Source organism: Equus przewalskii, chromosome 15 (genome assembly GCF_037783145.1).
Source record: "Equus przewalskii isolate Varuska chromosome 15, EquPr2, whole genome shotgun sequence".
NCBI classification, from domain to species: Eukaryota; Metazoa; Chordata; class Mammalia; order Perissodactyla; family Equidae; genus Equus; species Equus przewalskii.
Window position 1 is genome coordinate 77,342,860 of NC_091845.1, and position 16,202 is coordinate 77,359,061.

A 16,202-nucleotide genomic window follows, 5' to 3' on the forward strand; every position below is an offset into this window, starting at 1 on the left:
AAAGATTGTGTAAGGGAATAATGAGAACTAAGCTTAGAAAGATGAAAGAGGACAAACTGATGGAAGGCCTTGAATTCCTGGCTGAGGTGCTTAAATATTAGCCATTGAATGTTACTGGGCCTGAAAGTGATGAGAGTCATGACGCAGTTTTTTGGGAAGAATTAACCATGATCTGTGGGGCAGATGGCTAAGAGAGAAAACAGAGATCAAGAGAGACTTTGTAGTTTAGGTGTTAATAAAAAAATGGAGGGATGTTTGATCCAAGAGAGTCATGGAAATAGAGAGGAAGGGCCCCGTGAGAAAGAAAGTGCAAAGGGCAAGATGACGAATTGGTTATTGAAGAAAAGACAAAGAAGGAGTTAAGTGTTGTCCTCATGGTTTTAAATCTGGAAAAATAGAAAAGTTAAGAAGAAGGAAAACTTAAGTGATTCAGTTTGGGGCATAATGAGCTTAAGGTCTGATGTGTAAAATCCTCCAATAGACAGTTCGTTACTGAAACTTAAGATGATGGTGGTTGTAGGTAAAGACTCAAGATCCGCTTACCGAGAGTCAGGAAAGTCCAGGTGTACAATAAGGGAGAAAAATGAAGAAGCTCAGTTCTGCCAGTTACTAGGTATTCAGCTTTGAGATGTCTCTTAATTTCTGTACTTCAGCTTCCTCATTTTCGAAGCGAGGATAATAAATCTAGCCCTGCCTGCTCAGAGCAGCATTCTGATGAACAAAGGAGATAATGGATGTGAAAGCACTTTGTAAACTGTGCAGCACTGTGCAACTCTTAGAGCAAAATAAAAGAGAGCCTTGGAGAAAACCCACATTTTTAGGTTCTGAGGAAGAAGAGGTACCAGAGGAAGAAGCAAAGAGAGCAGAAGGTTGCCAGGATAATGCCTGGGTAAATTCAAAGAAAAGAGGATCTCTGGAAAAGGAGGTATAATTGTATGATAACTCGTTCAGATAGAGGGGTCAAGGAAGGTGAGAACTAAGAATTCATCATCAGACTTGGTGATTAAGAAAGGGGTTTTAGGAGGGTGATCTGTGAGGAAGCCAGATTATAAAGAGTTACTGTAGTGCGTGGGTGGTGAGGAAGTGGAGGCTGTAAGTATGGATTACAGTTTTGAGATATTTGTCTGTGAAAGGAAAGAGATAGGAAGACCATAATTTAAGGGGAGAATTTTTCTTAAACTTGAGTGAGGTGAACAAGCTTGTAAAGAAAGCTGTAATTAAAATAGAGCAAACACTTACTGCATACTTCCTGCGTACTGTGTGTGGGTGGAGTAGTCTTAGAAAAGAGGAGGGTCATCTCATCCTCTTGTTCAGAGGAGGAGGAGAAACTCATCAGGTAGAAGGGCCTTAGTGGGAATGGACACGTTCAGGTTGACGGTAATTGAGGAAGTTCCTGCCAATGGCCTTGATATTTTCAGTAAAAATGTGAGAAGGAAGTGGCAGAGTGTCATTGGTATCTTGAGAAATGTGGGAAAGTCTTCCAACAGTTCTTAGCATGTGCAGCTTCACTGAAATAGAACTCTTTACTCTTTGAGTCACCAACAGATTACATATGAGCCAGAGAAGCTAATGTGGCTATGTACTGAGTTGATAAGGAAGGGCATTTTGATGTTTCTACACCACCTTATTCTTACTTCCATAGCTATTTTTGTATAGCTTTGTGTAAAACATTCCCTAGGCATTTTCCTGTTTATAATAAACACAATTGAACATTTTAGGGATGATAACTTTTTAGGTTCACGTAGGAAAAAGATATTAAAAAAAATTTTTCTTTTACTAATATATTTTGTTTACAGGTAACCAGATCCAGTAGTTACACCAGAAAGTCACAGTTCCAGGTAGAAGAGGAGGACATTGAAAAGCTAGAAATTAGGTACGTGTCTTGGGGTTTTACAGAATTGCTTTTTTCTGTGCCAAAAGAAGTCCTAAATTTAACTGAAAAAAGTGAACCAAGCTTAATAGAATTCTCTTTTGCAAGTTGGTTGATGAAACTTAGAGGAGCATGCATCTAATTTAAATCCAAATTATCTTTTCCCCAAAATCTGATTTCTTTGCAGAAATAGTCAAGTTGTATTTATTTTATAAACAACGATGACCTAATTTTCACCTATTTTATATTTTTAATTTTTCCCAAATTTAATTACTCCTTAAATTTCTGAATCATAATAGATGCAAAGAATATGTAGAGAAATAATTATATATTAGCCAATTTAGAAATAATTTTTTTATTCTTCTTAACATATCTGCTGTCTAACAGAAATTTCAGTGAGGTAAGAAGTCTTGTAAGATAATTCAACAGGTGCGTGTGTTTGAAGTTTGCTGTTTCCTAGGTCATAAATATCTATGCTGTTTGGGAGGGGAAAGTTTTATAAATGCATGAATAGGTGTGGTGTTAACAGTGTGTTCATCTAAAGGGTGTATTAATCACATGTTTGGAATGATCAGGTAATATATTTTTTCCAAATCACCTATCTTACTTAACTGGTTCTAATTGAGAAAGAAACGGTAGTCTTGTGTTGGTTTCTTTTCTCAAATTCAACAAAGTAACTTCTGTAGTCCTTATTGCTACAGTTATAAAGCTTACATTTTGAAACTAAGAAACTTAAGTACTTTCTTTTAGATATTTAAAATAGTTACTTTCTATGCTTATAGATAAAAGCTACTGCAGTATTTTGCTTTCTTTGTTTAGATAGTGAGGTATATACAATGCTAACATCTCACTTTTAAGCATGTAAAATTAATGCTATAATATAAATCAAAGTAATTTGAAGCTGTTTGGTGACGTGCGTTCTCTTAAACATAGTTTGCAAAAAATAAAACCAGTTTAAAATTTTCAGGATCGACTTGTGGAACAATGGAAACCTGGTCCAAGATGTTTTCTTAGGTGAGATTAAGGTTCCTGTGAATGTGTTAAGAAATGATTCTTCTCATCAAGCCTGGTAAGAAGACAAAAATTCTAGTGAACTCTATAGTAGGTCATCCCCTTTGATAGACTGTATATGCAGATAAATATGCACATTTGTATATATAAAAGTATGCTTACTATAAGCATATTTTAAATTTGTAATGGAATAAGCCAAAAGTCATGAACATTAATTGATTTGGTCATTAATTTATTGTTGCAGAAATATAAGTACATTGATAGTTTTATGACTTGACCTCTGGTACTGAGATGAAGGAACTGAATTGTCTAGGAAATTTTTCTGTTCAAAAACTAAATCATAATTCTAAGGACAAAATGAAAAACATAAAACATTGCATAAGAGTTACCCATGTGAAAGATGCTTGGTCGCAAATCAATGTCTGCAGTTCAGAAGCTTTATTAATGGTCATGGGAACCTTGAATGTTTGAAAGCAAAGGGTTTATTGGAGGGAATCACCTGTTTATGGGATCTAACCAGTGATTTTCTTTCACCATGCCCCATTGAAATGTTCTGTGGAAGGATGGCCCTGATGTTATTTTCTAAATGTCTAGGGTCTAGATGTTTTTGAGCTGATTCAGTTAATACACTTTTCAGGAACTTTTGGTGGCTCAGTAATGGTTACAGTATTATTTTACCTTTTCATGACTCTAATAGTGACATTAAACTGGAGTTGTATTAAATTTAATGTTCAGACGTTAAATTGATGTTAGGTTCCTTAGCAAAGTCAATGTGGAACTACCATTTTTCTGTCTCCAGCACCTACAAGCATGTGTATCCTACCCCGTCCAACAGGTTGCCCAGCAGCCCTCATGCTAGGCTTGGGTTCCAACTGAGTATAAAAGGACAGACCTTTCTCATGTGCCTTTTAAGTCCCACTTTTTAATTTTTTTAATTTTTTATTTTATTTATTTATTTATTTTTAAAGATTGACACCTGAGCTAACAACTGTTGCCAATCTTTTTTTTTTTTCCTGCTTTTTCTCCCCGAATCCCCCCAGTACATAGTTGTGTATTTTCGTTGTGAGTCCTTCTAGTTGTGGCATGTGGGATGCTGCCTCACCGTGGCCTGATGAGCGATGCCATGTCCATGCCCAGGATCCGAACCAGCGAAACCCTGGGCCGCCGAAGTGGAGCGCGCCAACTTAACCACTTGGCCACGGGGCCGGCCCCCTGAGTCCCACTTTTTTTTTTTTTTTTTTAGATTTTTTTTTTTTTCCTTTTTCTCCCCAAAGCCCCCCGGTACATAGTTGTATATTCTTCGTTGTGGGTCCTTCTAGTTGTGGCATGTGGGACGCTGCCTCAGCATGGTCTGACGAGCAGTGCCATGTCCGTGCCCAGGATTCGAACCAACGAAACACTGGGCCGCCTGCAGCGGAGCGCGCAAACTTAACCACTCGGCCTCGGGGCCAGCCCTGAGTCCCACTTTTTAGACCTCAGTTTCCATTGCCTGGAAGAGGAGTTGAAACTGAGTGTTCAGATGTTTCTTCCTGTGGGCACCAATCTCTTTTGACTTAAAAGAGCCTGCCTTTCCTGATTGGCTGGCAGACATTCTTCATTTTGGACTCTGTTGTTCTTGAGAGGTTATCCGTTATAGACTGATTTTGAGACTCTCAAAATTTTTATTTTGTTTTTACCTCTTACTAATGCAGATGTAAGATCTATTGGTCTTTATAGTGGCATTTTTTATAATTTCTAAAGCGCATCCACAGTGGGGGGAAAATTTTAACTTAGTCACTGAAAAGTTGATGAACATTCGAGGCTTGTCACACTCCCCCGCTACACCCCTACACATCTTCCACCTTCCATAAAGTAGCGTACATTTTAAAATGAAAATTTCTGAACTCAGTTTGTCAAGTCTTTAAAATTATATGCCACGCTGCTCAGTACAGAATAAAAAGTGAGTTGGTATGCCTCCCAGGGCCCCTCAGAGTGAACTTGGAATGTACCACGTAGTTTATATTTTAAGTAAGACTTGTCTCCAGACAGGCCCTCCAAATTTGGCAAAACTTTGTCCAGCTGCCTTGGCAGGATGTAAGAACAGTAACAAACAGAAATTAATTTTATTCCTATGGATTTCTTTTATACGAATAGTATTTTAAAAGATTTTAGAGTAACTGGCAAAAAGTATAAGTGCTAACATTTATACAGCATGAAATAGAAACATCTAATTCATTTGTACCTACATAGATGTAAGGAAGTATAAAAATGTGAGTGCCATTTCCTTTTAAGTCAGAAATTAAACTCTTAGCCTTCTTTGTCAATTGTAGAGCTGTAGTGTCCCCTGGTGGGATTGATGGTAACTGCGTGGAAACAAATATAGCAAAATAAAGCAAGAAAAGCTGTATTTACCTTCAGGATTTCAAGCGTATTCTTTCTAATCTTGATGTTAGGAAAGAGGATAATTATGAGTAATGTAATCCTACTGCTTGAAAAGCTTCAGTTTGCTTTCCTTTTCACATAATGCCCACTTAGTATTTGTCTATTATAGTCTTCCTGAAAACTGATTTTTGCTGATTCCAATTTAATTTTATTCTCAGATTATAACATGATTCAGTCATTTACCCACTTCTTTCTCAACTGTTCAGTTCCTTAGTAATGATGCGTGTTCTTTATTCTGAAACGTCTGTCAAATGCTAGGATTAACTTGTTAATGTTGACATTAGGTAGTTTTAACTTTAACCTATGTAGATAATAGAATTTTATTTGGTTCTTTGAATAGGTCATACACTCTTATGGTTCAAAGTTCACAAGGTAAAAATTGATCTCCTGCTGCTGTTCCCCAGCTAATCAGTTTCCCTCTTCTGAGGCAGCTACTGTTTTGAATCTCTGGAAATATTTTATGTATATCCAGACAAATACATATATGTTCTTCTTTCCCCTTCTTTACACAAATGGGCACGTACTGTATCCTGCTCTGCACCTTGGTTTTTTTCACTTAGCAATTCAGTAGAACTTCAGTAAATATTTGTTGACTCTTGATTGGTTAAGAGCATAAACTCTAGAACCAGACTGCTTTGGTTCAAATCCCATCTCTGTCACTAACTACCTGTGTGACCTAGGACAAGTTACTCCACCTGTTTGCCCTTGCTTTCTTTGGGTATAAAATGGGGATAATACAGATAGCACCTGCCTCCCAAACTCGTTAGAGGGTGGAAGAGTAAGCCACAGGTGCTGTGATCATGGGTATAACCCACGCTGTCACCATTACAGTTATTGCTGCTGTCATCACCATTATGCCACAGCAATACATATAGAATTTCTGCATCCCTTTTTTTGCACCTGTATTCCATTGATTGGAATGTTATAGATAAAGAGAACCTTAGAGATAATCTAGTTCAGTCTCATTTCATGAGTTATCTCAGTGTCAGAGAACTTCATGTGTACAAAACCTTTGTATGATTATACAAATTAGTACAACAATTTCCCCCAAATGATCCAGAATGTAAAAATAGACACTAAGAAAAGAAAATAGATATGAACATCTTTTCATGTTGAAATTTTTAATTTTGAAAGTAAGGTTCAAATAGTAAATGAAACAAACGGTTGGGGTTTTTTCCAACATAAGCACTTTGTACAGTTTTAAAACCAGATTCATATTTTACTTCAGATGAGTTGGTTTTCTAGTTTGTTAATTTTGGCACCTATCTTTAATCTCCTTTCTTTCTTAAAAATCCATTGATGATGGTTATCTTTATGGAACCAGCAGTAGAGCTGCCCCTGAACAGTTATTTTCCAGCTTATGTAGCAATATGAGCAAATCATTGTAGTTTTTACCTGCCTACCCCAATTTCAATCATATGGACCTTGTGGTTAAAAACTTTCAAATGATGATTTTTTTTTCTATTAAGGGGCTGTCAAAACTACTGACTGTTGAGAGCATAAGGATTGCTTTTTTGCCTCTCTAATTGCGAATGAAAAAAATAGATGTAGAGCAACTGAATGCCACTTTCAGTAATAATTTCTCTATATTTCTTGTTTCTTATTCTTTCAAACTCAAACACTTCATTCAAAAACTGAGGAAAATATATTTGAGATTTTTTTTTCTTTTGCATCCCTAGACCTTAGGCATGCCAGACATCCTCTATTTAACAAATCTTGAGGTTTTTCTCTTTAGCTCTAATTCATACAAGAATACAGTTCACAAGGGATCCAACTCTAATTCATACAAGATTGTTTAATTCACAAGGGATCATTCAGGTGGTTTAAATTGAGCCTTTTATAACAGTGTTTTAAAATAACAATCACATTTACATAGTTATGTAAATAACTAACTGCATTATCTATAGTTATTTATATACTTAAGTGGTAACAGTTATATGTATATAAATTTACATGGTGTTTATTGTGTACCAGGCACTCTTCTAAATGCTTTACTTATATAACCTCCTTAGAGTTGTTGTAAAGAATAAATCAGTTAGATACTATTACTACCCTTTATTTAACAGATAAGGAAACAAGCACAGAGAGATTAAGCACTTTGCCCAAGGTCACACAGCTGGGATTTGGACTAGACTCTCTGACTCCAAAGTTTGTGCTTTTAACCAATGTACTACGATAAATTTGTTCTTTGGTGTAAATATTTTTGAATATGTTTAAAACTCAAAAATATTCTCTGTTTTAAGCTGTCGGCAAAGATTCAAATGCTCTTGCTTATAAAATTTTATTAAAAATAAAAAATGGTCCCTACTCACTCAAAACATGGTCTTTTCAAGGAATGGGTAGGACAATAACATATTTTGAAATTTTGTATTTTTTTCAAGTAGACACAGTTGAGATATTTTGTCCATAGGGATTTCTTACCCTTCCAAAGAAACCAGAGACAAGCTTGAAAAGTGTGGCTTTTAGAGTATGGGGGCACTGTTTGAGATGGATCGGTGTAGTCTCAGGGAGGCAGAACCAGATTGGAACTGTAATATGAGTAATTTTATTCTACCATATATGGAAAACACTAGTTAAAATAGAAGGAGAATATTAGAATGATAAAAAAGGATCCCAAAGAGACAACCCTGGATTTGTACTGCCTATTCAAGCACAATCAAGGTGGGAGAGGATTCTGCTCTAGAAGCATTTCTGTTTCCTTGGCAGAACTGTTGTCTTAGCTGAGAGATTCTTAAGACTACTCAAGTCTTTGTGTTGTGTCTCTGTACTCACCACAGCACCGTCTGATCATTTGGCTTTCCAAGTAGCTTACCAACAGGTTAAAAACGTATTAATCAAACAAATTTTAAAAATTGTATTAACAGGTAAAAAAAATGTATTAGTTGAAGTGAGGGATACAGATGAAACATTCTGGGAAATGGTGATTATTGTTGAAGCCAAGGGTTAAGTGCATCAGGGCATAGTGAGGGTGTTCGTTATTAATATTATCATTCTTCTCCCTACTTTTGTGAATGAACATTTCCATAATAAAACGTATCGATTCCAAGAAGTGCAGGTGTCTTTGCCACTTGACTGTTGTGTTTCTTTTAATAAATTGAGTAATTGGCCTTCTATTTAAAAATATCAGTCTTTGCTCAGTCATTGCAAATCAAGTTCACCTTTAGATGTGCCGATAAAACTAGGTATCTGAATTTGCAAGACTACAGGACATACACCAGATTTTGGGAAATTAACCAAAGAGATGCCCTTGTCAGGATGCTTGATGATCAGCCAGCTACACTTCCCTTAAAACTACTTCCCTCAAAGCTACTTCACCTTTGTTAATAGGCTTATTTGCAAATATTTCCTTAGGCAAATCTTTAAATCATTATTTCTCAAATCAGAGAGTGAAAGTTCTGAAGGTTGAAAGATATGAATTCCTCTTTTTCAGAGTGATATAATTTCTTCTCCCTGTTGTGTTATTACCATCCCCTCATCTTTTAAATTTTGCTTGGTTAATTCTCTAGTTCTTTTTTATGTCTTTAGTCATATCTTTCTCAAAGCTGATAAATACTTTATTAAACCCTCCTCCATTCTATTTTTAAACAAGCTAGTCTGTTAGAGGAGGCCATAGGTGATAAATATCAAAACTATACTTTATAAAAAGCATTCCAGCTAATAAGTGAAGGAGGAGATAGAGTTATAATATTATCACTTTGTAACCTGTGAAGATTAATAACTCTAGGCAGTAATCATCAGTGACTCCTAGTATCATGAAAGAGAAATAATCAGACATGAGTGCTTTTTGGTGTAAGTTCACAAGACTACCAGTGAAATGTTCTTGCCAAAATATCAAATCTGGATCTAACCAAGCCTCTGCACCTAACTACCAGTATACTACAGGAACTATAGAGAGGGCAAAGGAACACGTATGTTAAATGACATCATGGAGACAGAGAGAGAGTTAACGCAATCCCAAATGTGGGAAATTCTATGGGATTTCCTAGGGAGTAGAGGGAATCTGTAGATTAAAAGAACTATAAGCTATCAACCAGTTACAATCTATGGATGTTGGATTTGAACAAACTGTAGAAAACTGTTTATGATAAGTTTGGGAGAATTTGAATACTGACTGGATAATGATGATTTTTTTCAAGTTTTATATATGTATACAGTTATAGTTGTATATACTGAAATATTTATAGATGAAATTGTAAGACACCTTGAAATTGCTTTAAAGTAATGCAGGAGTAAGGTGGGAGGAGTGAGTGGAGGTGTGGCTGAAACAAGAATAGCCTTGAGTTGATAATTATTGAAGCTAGGTGACGGATACATGAATGTTCAGTATACTGCTCTCTTTACTTCTGTATGTGTTTCTAAATTTCCATGATAAACAGTATTACAAAATAACTATTAGATTTATGATTCTGGCCCTACAAAGATTTCTTAACATTTCTTTCCTTGGCTATTTAAAGCTGTCTTTTATATATATTATATATATATATATAATATATATAAATATATATATAACAGATACATTGGCCTTTTACTTACTTGAAAAAATTCATGTAAATCTGATTGTTGCAAATAAAGACATTTTCAGTATAGTTACACTGTTACTCTTTTACTAATATAAAAATCTATTTATAAACCTTTAATCACTAACTTTTTAAAACATAAGTTCAAAGTTTTACATATAGGATTTACTTTAAAACAAGATCACTTATGCCTTCTTATAGTATGTCTTATCTATTTCAACTAAATGTGTCTTAAATTTAGTTGGTAAAAAGTTATTTTTGATAGTACGTTGAATCTTATTTTACTTTTTAGTTTTTTCTAAATCTGCAAGCCAAACTCTTATTCACCCTCTTTGAGATCTTAATTTTTGTATTATCTATACTTTTTGTTTCCCAGATACAAATCTATTTATAGCTTTCTAGTTCAGTATACCACCAATATTAAGCCTCTGAAGATTAATAGCCTGCTACTTATGAAGTGTCCTAACCTTAAACATCATTGACTTTTTGGGTTTAGTTTTGTTATAGTTTAGCTGTTTGTTTACCTCATCGGCTTGGATGTTCATTACCATCACATGGAATTGATTGTGTTTTTGCTTTAGGTACTTGCTACAACCAAGAGACAATGGAAACAAGTCATCTAAAACTGATGACCTGGGGTCTCTTCGATTAAATATATGTTATACAGAAGACTATGTGCTTCCTTCAGAGTATTATGGTCCTTTGAAAACTTTGCTGCTAAAATCACCAGATGTTCAGGTACTTTAAAAGTCTTAAGTGTATGATTTAATATAAAAAGGCTAAAATAATTCTGTAAATGATAAGGAAAAGATTTCAGAGTATAAAGTCTTATAAAAAGAGTTAAATATATATATGTATACTTAATTTATCTGAACCACAGTACTGTGATTTCAGTATGTGCTCCAAATTTCATCTCTGATAAAAATTTAGAAAATCAAATACTATTCTATACAATGGTTATCATTAATGAAGATATTTGAATTACTTGTACAGGCTAGTGATTGAACATTTGGTCATGTTTCCTTGATTTTATGCTTGTTGTCTACCTTTCTCTATTCTAGCCGATATCTGCCTCAGCTGCTTACATTCTGGGTGAAATATGTCGAGATAAGAATGATGCTGTTTTGCCCCTTGTACGACTGCTGCTGCACCATGACAGACTTGTTCCTTTTGCCACTGCGGTGGCTGAGTTGGACTTGAAGGATACACAGTAAGAGTTATATTAAATGTTACTTATGCATTGTGGACAATGGAACTCAGTTTACCAATTTGTTTTTGTAATTTTGGTTCTTTTGTATTGATCAGCCTTTCTGTAGGATAGTCTGAAAAGAACTGCTTAGCAAGTAATAAAAGGCAGTTAAGTTAGCAAACAGTATCCACCAATAGTAAACAAGTAATGAAAGGATTTTTTTTTACCCAGCAGCAAAATTTCCTATTACTAAATCTTTTTTTCTTATTGTAATGATTTAAATGTCACAAATAAAAGGTTATTTTTTCCTCTTCCATTATCTGTCACCCTTATATGCATGTGTGACATTATAAAAAGCAGTCAGAAGACTTTTGTTCTTGTTATAGTCCAACACTGTTTTACACACACACACACACACTCACACTCCCTACACTTTTTTAGTTCATAAATATGGTTTACTATTTTTTTTTAACTTATTTTCTTATATTTTCGGTAAGTAGTTTTAAGTTTGAAAATCCTGATGGCTGCAACTTTTTGAATGGATGGTAAAAATTACTAAAATTGTATTTATGACCAAAGTCAAGTATCTCATATTATTGATTTCACAGCCTCTGTTCACTACACTTGATTTCACTTTATTTCTATTTGTTTTTCAGAGATGCAAACACAATTTTTAGAGGAAACTCCTTGGCTACCCGATGTCTGGATGAGATGATGAAAATAGTGGGAGGGCACTACCTGAAAGTAACATTAAAACCTATTTTAGATGAGGTACAGAATATATCTCTGATGATAATAGTTTGTGTGGCCTTATGGTAACATTTCTTTCATCAGGTGATCTCTGGATGGGAATGACATATCTGTTCATGTATTACTGAAAAAATAAGGCTGAACACTTGTGAAATAAAATAAATGATTTACTTTTCTATCAGTGGATTTTTACTCAAAGGGCACATTTTAGTCTAATCAACATAATTGTTTCTTTGTTATGGGATTTCTGTTTTAGCTAGAGTTTTAAATATATGAGAAATATTTTTTGATATAGTTCTTTGGGAGTATTCATTATCTCTGGATGGGGCTTTTAAACTTTGTTGCAGTTTTAATTTTTATAATTAACTGTATTATCAGAAAAATAATAGTTATTTTTATTTTGCCAAATTATTTAGAAAAGAACATTAAATGAAAAATTAACATATTTTCCAGATATGTGAATCCTCAAAATCCTGTGAAATTGATCCTATTAAATTGAAAGAGGGAGATAATGTAGAAAATAACAAGGTAAGTCCTTGTTTTCTTCATAGCTGCATTAAAATTGGCCTTAATGATATACCTATCTCCCACCTGTGTTGTAGTGATGTTATGTGGAGGGAAGCAATGCTTTTTATTCTTTACAATAATGCCCATACTATTAGCAGCATTTCTTATGTCTAATTTTTAGAATGTTGTTATTTCCTCATTTGGTTTCATTTTATTTTTGTTCTTGACTGTCTTTTTTTGGCTCTAGTAACAAGAATGGAGTAAGGGTATATCTAGTTGCACCCCACATTCTGGCCATTCCTTTGGGGTCAAACTTATCAGGCCAAGTGGCACAATGACTGGGTTAACCAATACTTTTAAATGCCTCTGGGAAAACAATGATTGTGTTAGAGTCACAAGTTTTCAGTGCAGTAGACAACAGTGCCACAATGTCCATGTGCCTGCATATCTGAGTTATTTCCCTTTGGATCATTTTATTCTCGGCTGCTTCTTGGGAAATTTATTCCATACATTCACTTCTTATACCTAGCTAGTCTAAATCTAATTTATTAAATGAGATCAGAATGTAAATTGTCTTTTAACTGAATGAGTTTAGAGAAGGAAAGCAGAGCTTTAGAATACTAGATAGTGACTGCCTTTTTTGCAGTCATTGCATTTTTTCCCATAAAGGCTACTGAAGGTGTGTAAAAGTCAAAATCTTGATGTTTACCTTTTAAAATCCTACAGGAGAATCTACGCTACTATGTAGACAAGTTATTCAGCACAATTGTAAAGTCAAGTATGAGCTGCCCCACTGTAATGTGCGATATCTTTTATTCTCTAAGACAAATGGCTACTCAGAGATTTCCTAGTAAGTGCTTTGTTTTACTAAAACATGCCATTTCTCATTCTATATTTGATTTTTTTTTTGTAGATTTATTGTGGATTTGGTTTATGTGAAGTGTTTAAGGTTTATTGGTAGTCTTCTTTAGTTTTTCAAAGTAGTTCTAGCTTTTTTATGAAAATTCTGATTTAATTTTCTTGTAATCTGAAAGCATTTTCTGGTTTTCTTTCAATATGGTGGCAACTTTTTACAAAGAGCAAATCAAAATCACCATTATTTTTAAGGCAGGCAAAAATTTAGAACTATATAACATTATATAAGTAAACATTTATACCAGGTGCTTATGAGATTGTTAAATATAATAAACAAAAACACCTTTGTTATTTGTACCAACTACCTTTTCCACTTGCATGCATTCAAATAGTGATAATTTTTAGTTCCGTACAACTGACTAGATTTGACAGTTTGAGAATGCTAAGGTTTTTTTGGTGAGAGATTTTTACAGAAATGATTTTAGACATTAGAAACATCTCTGTTGCGATATACATAGAGTTTTGAGGTACATATATCAATAACTGGCATGCTTTAATTTTGTAAGAGCAGCTGTGTCAAGGCTTTGCTTAGAAACATTTCATAAAATTAGGAGTTGCTATCTCTGTTGTCAGTACTTGGAATTATTCTAATTTTATGCATCTCTGATAAGTAATAAACTTACTGTAGCTATTTTTCCAGATCTGCCTGTAATAGGGGGGCGGATGAGGAGGCAATGCAGCTACTTAAATTACCAGTGTTACCCAGCTATGTGAAACGATGTATTTATTTCTGTAACCATCTGAAGAGATTTTGTTATTTTATCATGTTCTTTTAAGTGTGTATATGCGTATGCACATACACGTGTGTATAGCTGTCTGCCTCTCCACAAAATTTTTCCTGTGCTAAAGTGGTGGGACTGAGTTGTCCACCTAACATGTAGATAAATTCAGACCTAGATGTCTCTGCTAAGTATAGTAAAGACATAAACAATTAACTTCAAATAAGTAGACTAAATCTAGTCTTTGTAACAAGGATAAGGGGAGCAGAGACATCAACATATGGAAAGATGAAATGCTGACTGAAATTGTATTTTAAAATAGTGAGTTAGGTCGTAATAAGCACATTACGTCCCTAATGACTGAACAGGCACAGTGCTAGCCTACAGTCTCGCCTGCTCTCATCTGCCTGCTGCCACGTGAGGGGGGTACTGCTCCCCTCAGGTAGATAATGAAACTGAGGTTTAGAGAAGTTAAGTAACTTTCCCAAGGTCCGTGACATGACCAGCAGGTGAGAAGCGTCTCAAACCTGGGCCTGGCCCCTTCCAAAGCTTGCTGCTAATCGCTGTACTCTACACTACCCAGTGATCTTGGCCTTACGCATGCATTCACTGTTGAATTCTTGTTTATGTAAATGATCTAAAACACATTTTATGATTTTTTTTTTAATAAATGCAAACATATCTCCCTAACTATTTTATGTTGGCTTAAATATTGATATGTCTTCATATCCTTAGTAGACTACAGTAGTGATAGTTTTGTTGTTATAAAATATTTTCATATTTTCTAGTTTGTTCTTACTAGCGTGGGAAGATGGGTGGGGAGCAGGGAGGAGGCAATAAGTGGGAAGCAAGTGTGTTTAAAGAACTACAAAGTAATTGACTTGTTGATGACTATCTATTGAGTGACTTAAGAGTTAAAACTCAAACCAAATCCAGACATTCTCTTACCACCTGCTTCTCTACCATCTGATTGTTGGGTTAAGTGTTGACTCCAGTCAAAATGAAAGCTTAGGGAAATGATAAGAGCCAAAAGTTAGCTTGAGTTCATCTGTATTTTTATATGGAATATTGATAGCTTTTTTAAAGGTGTGTAGCCTTGATATTATCAAGAGTTTTTAGGGGAAAATTGAAACACTACCCTAAAACTGAAAACAATCTCCTGTCCTAGTCTTGAGGGATTCAATATTACCACTAGGTAGTGCTAGATACCGCTTTCATGTTTGTTGTAATTTCACGAGTCTCTTCTTTGAGATGAGGAAAGAGGTATTTTTCCAAATTAAAATTTTTCTGAACACATAGCACTTTGCCTTTCATTTTCTTTATTATTTCTTTCAGATTTCTTTAGTCACAGGATTTTTTTCCTTTAATTTAGTCATAATCATTGCTATCATTTCATCAAGTCAATCCTTACTAGGCAAATAATATTGATCTCCTATTTAGTTGACATGTTTTTTCAGTACTTTTTACTTTGTCATCTTTGTTTTTTAATTCAGTGTTTTTGTGCATGACATTTCACCATTTTTTTCCTGCAGATGACCCTCATGTTCAGTATTCTGCCGTGAGCAGCTTTGTATTTCTTCGTTTCTTTGCTGTAGCCGTAGTATCACCTCATACTTTTCATTTGCGACCTCATCATCCAGTAAGTGTTGTTCTCAAAGCTTTATTCCATTTTTATTTATTTTTGTTTAAAATGAAGAAAAGATAAACAAGCCAAATTCACTTAGCTATATTTTCTTAAAACTGATACTTAAATTTACTGGGCATTTTTCTTGGCCATTTAGTCTTTCAGAGAAGGCTGAAAGTTGAATTTTTTTTGCTGTTAAAAGATACTACACAAGAGTAATAAAATGTTGATAATTGTTGAAGTTTGGTGATGAACACAAAGAGAATTCAGTGTATTTACCCTCTGCTGTTGTGTATGTTTGTAAATTTCTATAGTCCAAAGATTGTCTTTTTTTCATTAGTTCTAGGTTTAATCTGGCAGATTTTTTTTTTTTATAAACTTTTTTTTTTTTTAAAGATTTTATTTTTTTTCCTTTTTCTCCCCAAAGCCCCCAGGTACATAGTTGCATATTCTTAGTTGTGGGTCCTTCTAGTTGTGGCATGTGGGACGCTGCCTCAGCGTGGTTTGATGAGCAGTGCCATGTCCGCGCCCAGGATTCGAACTGACGAAACACTGGGCCGCCTGCAGCAGAGCGCGCGAACTTAACCACTCGGCCACGGGGCCAGCCCCAATCTGGCAGATATTTTTAAATCTCACAGAAATTTGAAGAGGCTCATTTCTGAAAGATGTAGAAACTTTT

The 16,202-nt window shown here is 34.8% G+C and overlaps 1 protein-coding gene across 3 annotated transcripts in view; it reads left to right on the forward strand.

Annotated features, from left to right (window-relative positions):
* Positions 1 to 16,202, forward strand: part of RASA2 (RAS p21 protein activator 2) — a 109,204-nt gene that overhangs the window by 66,795 nt on the left and 26,207 nt on the right. For all 3 annotated transcript variants that reach the window (XM_070577575.1, XM_070577574.1, XM_070577577.1), the window contains exons 8-15: positions 1,797 to 1,873; positions 2,838 to 2,939; positions 10,401 to 10,557; positions 10,881 to 11,029; positions 11,665 to 11,779; positions 12,212 to 12,286; positions 12,992 to 13,115; positions 15,432 to 15,538. In XM_070577575.1, coding sequence (XP_070433676.1) covers positions 1,797 to 1,873; positions 2,838 to 2,939; positions 10,401 to 10,557; positions 10,881 to 11,029; positions 11,665 to 11,779; positions 12,212 to 12,286; positions 12,992 to 13,115; positions 15,432 to 15,538 — 906 coding nt within the window. The remainder of the gene's footprint in view (positions 1 to 1,796; positions 1,874 to 2,837; positions 2,940 to 10,400; positions 10,558 to 10,880; positions 11,030 to 11,664; positions 11,780 to 12,211; positions 12,287 to 12,991; positions 13,116 to 15,431; positions 15,539 to 16,202) is intronic.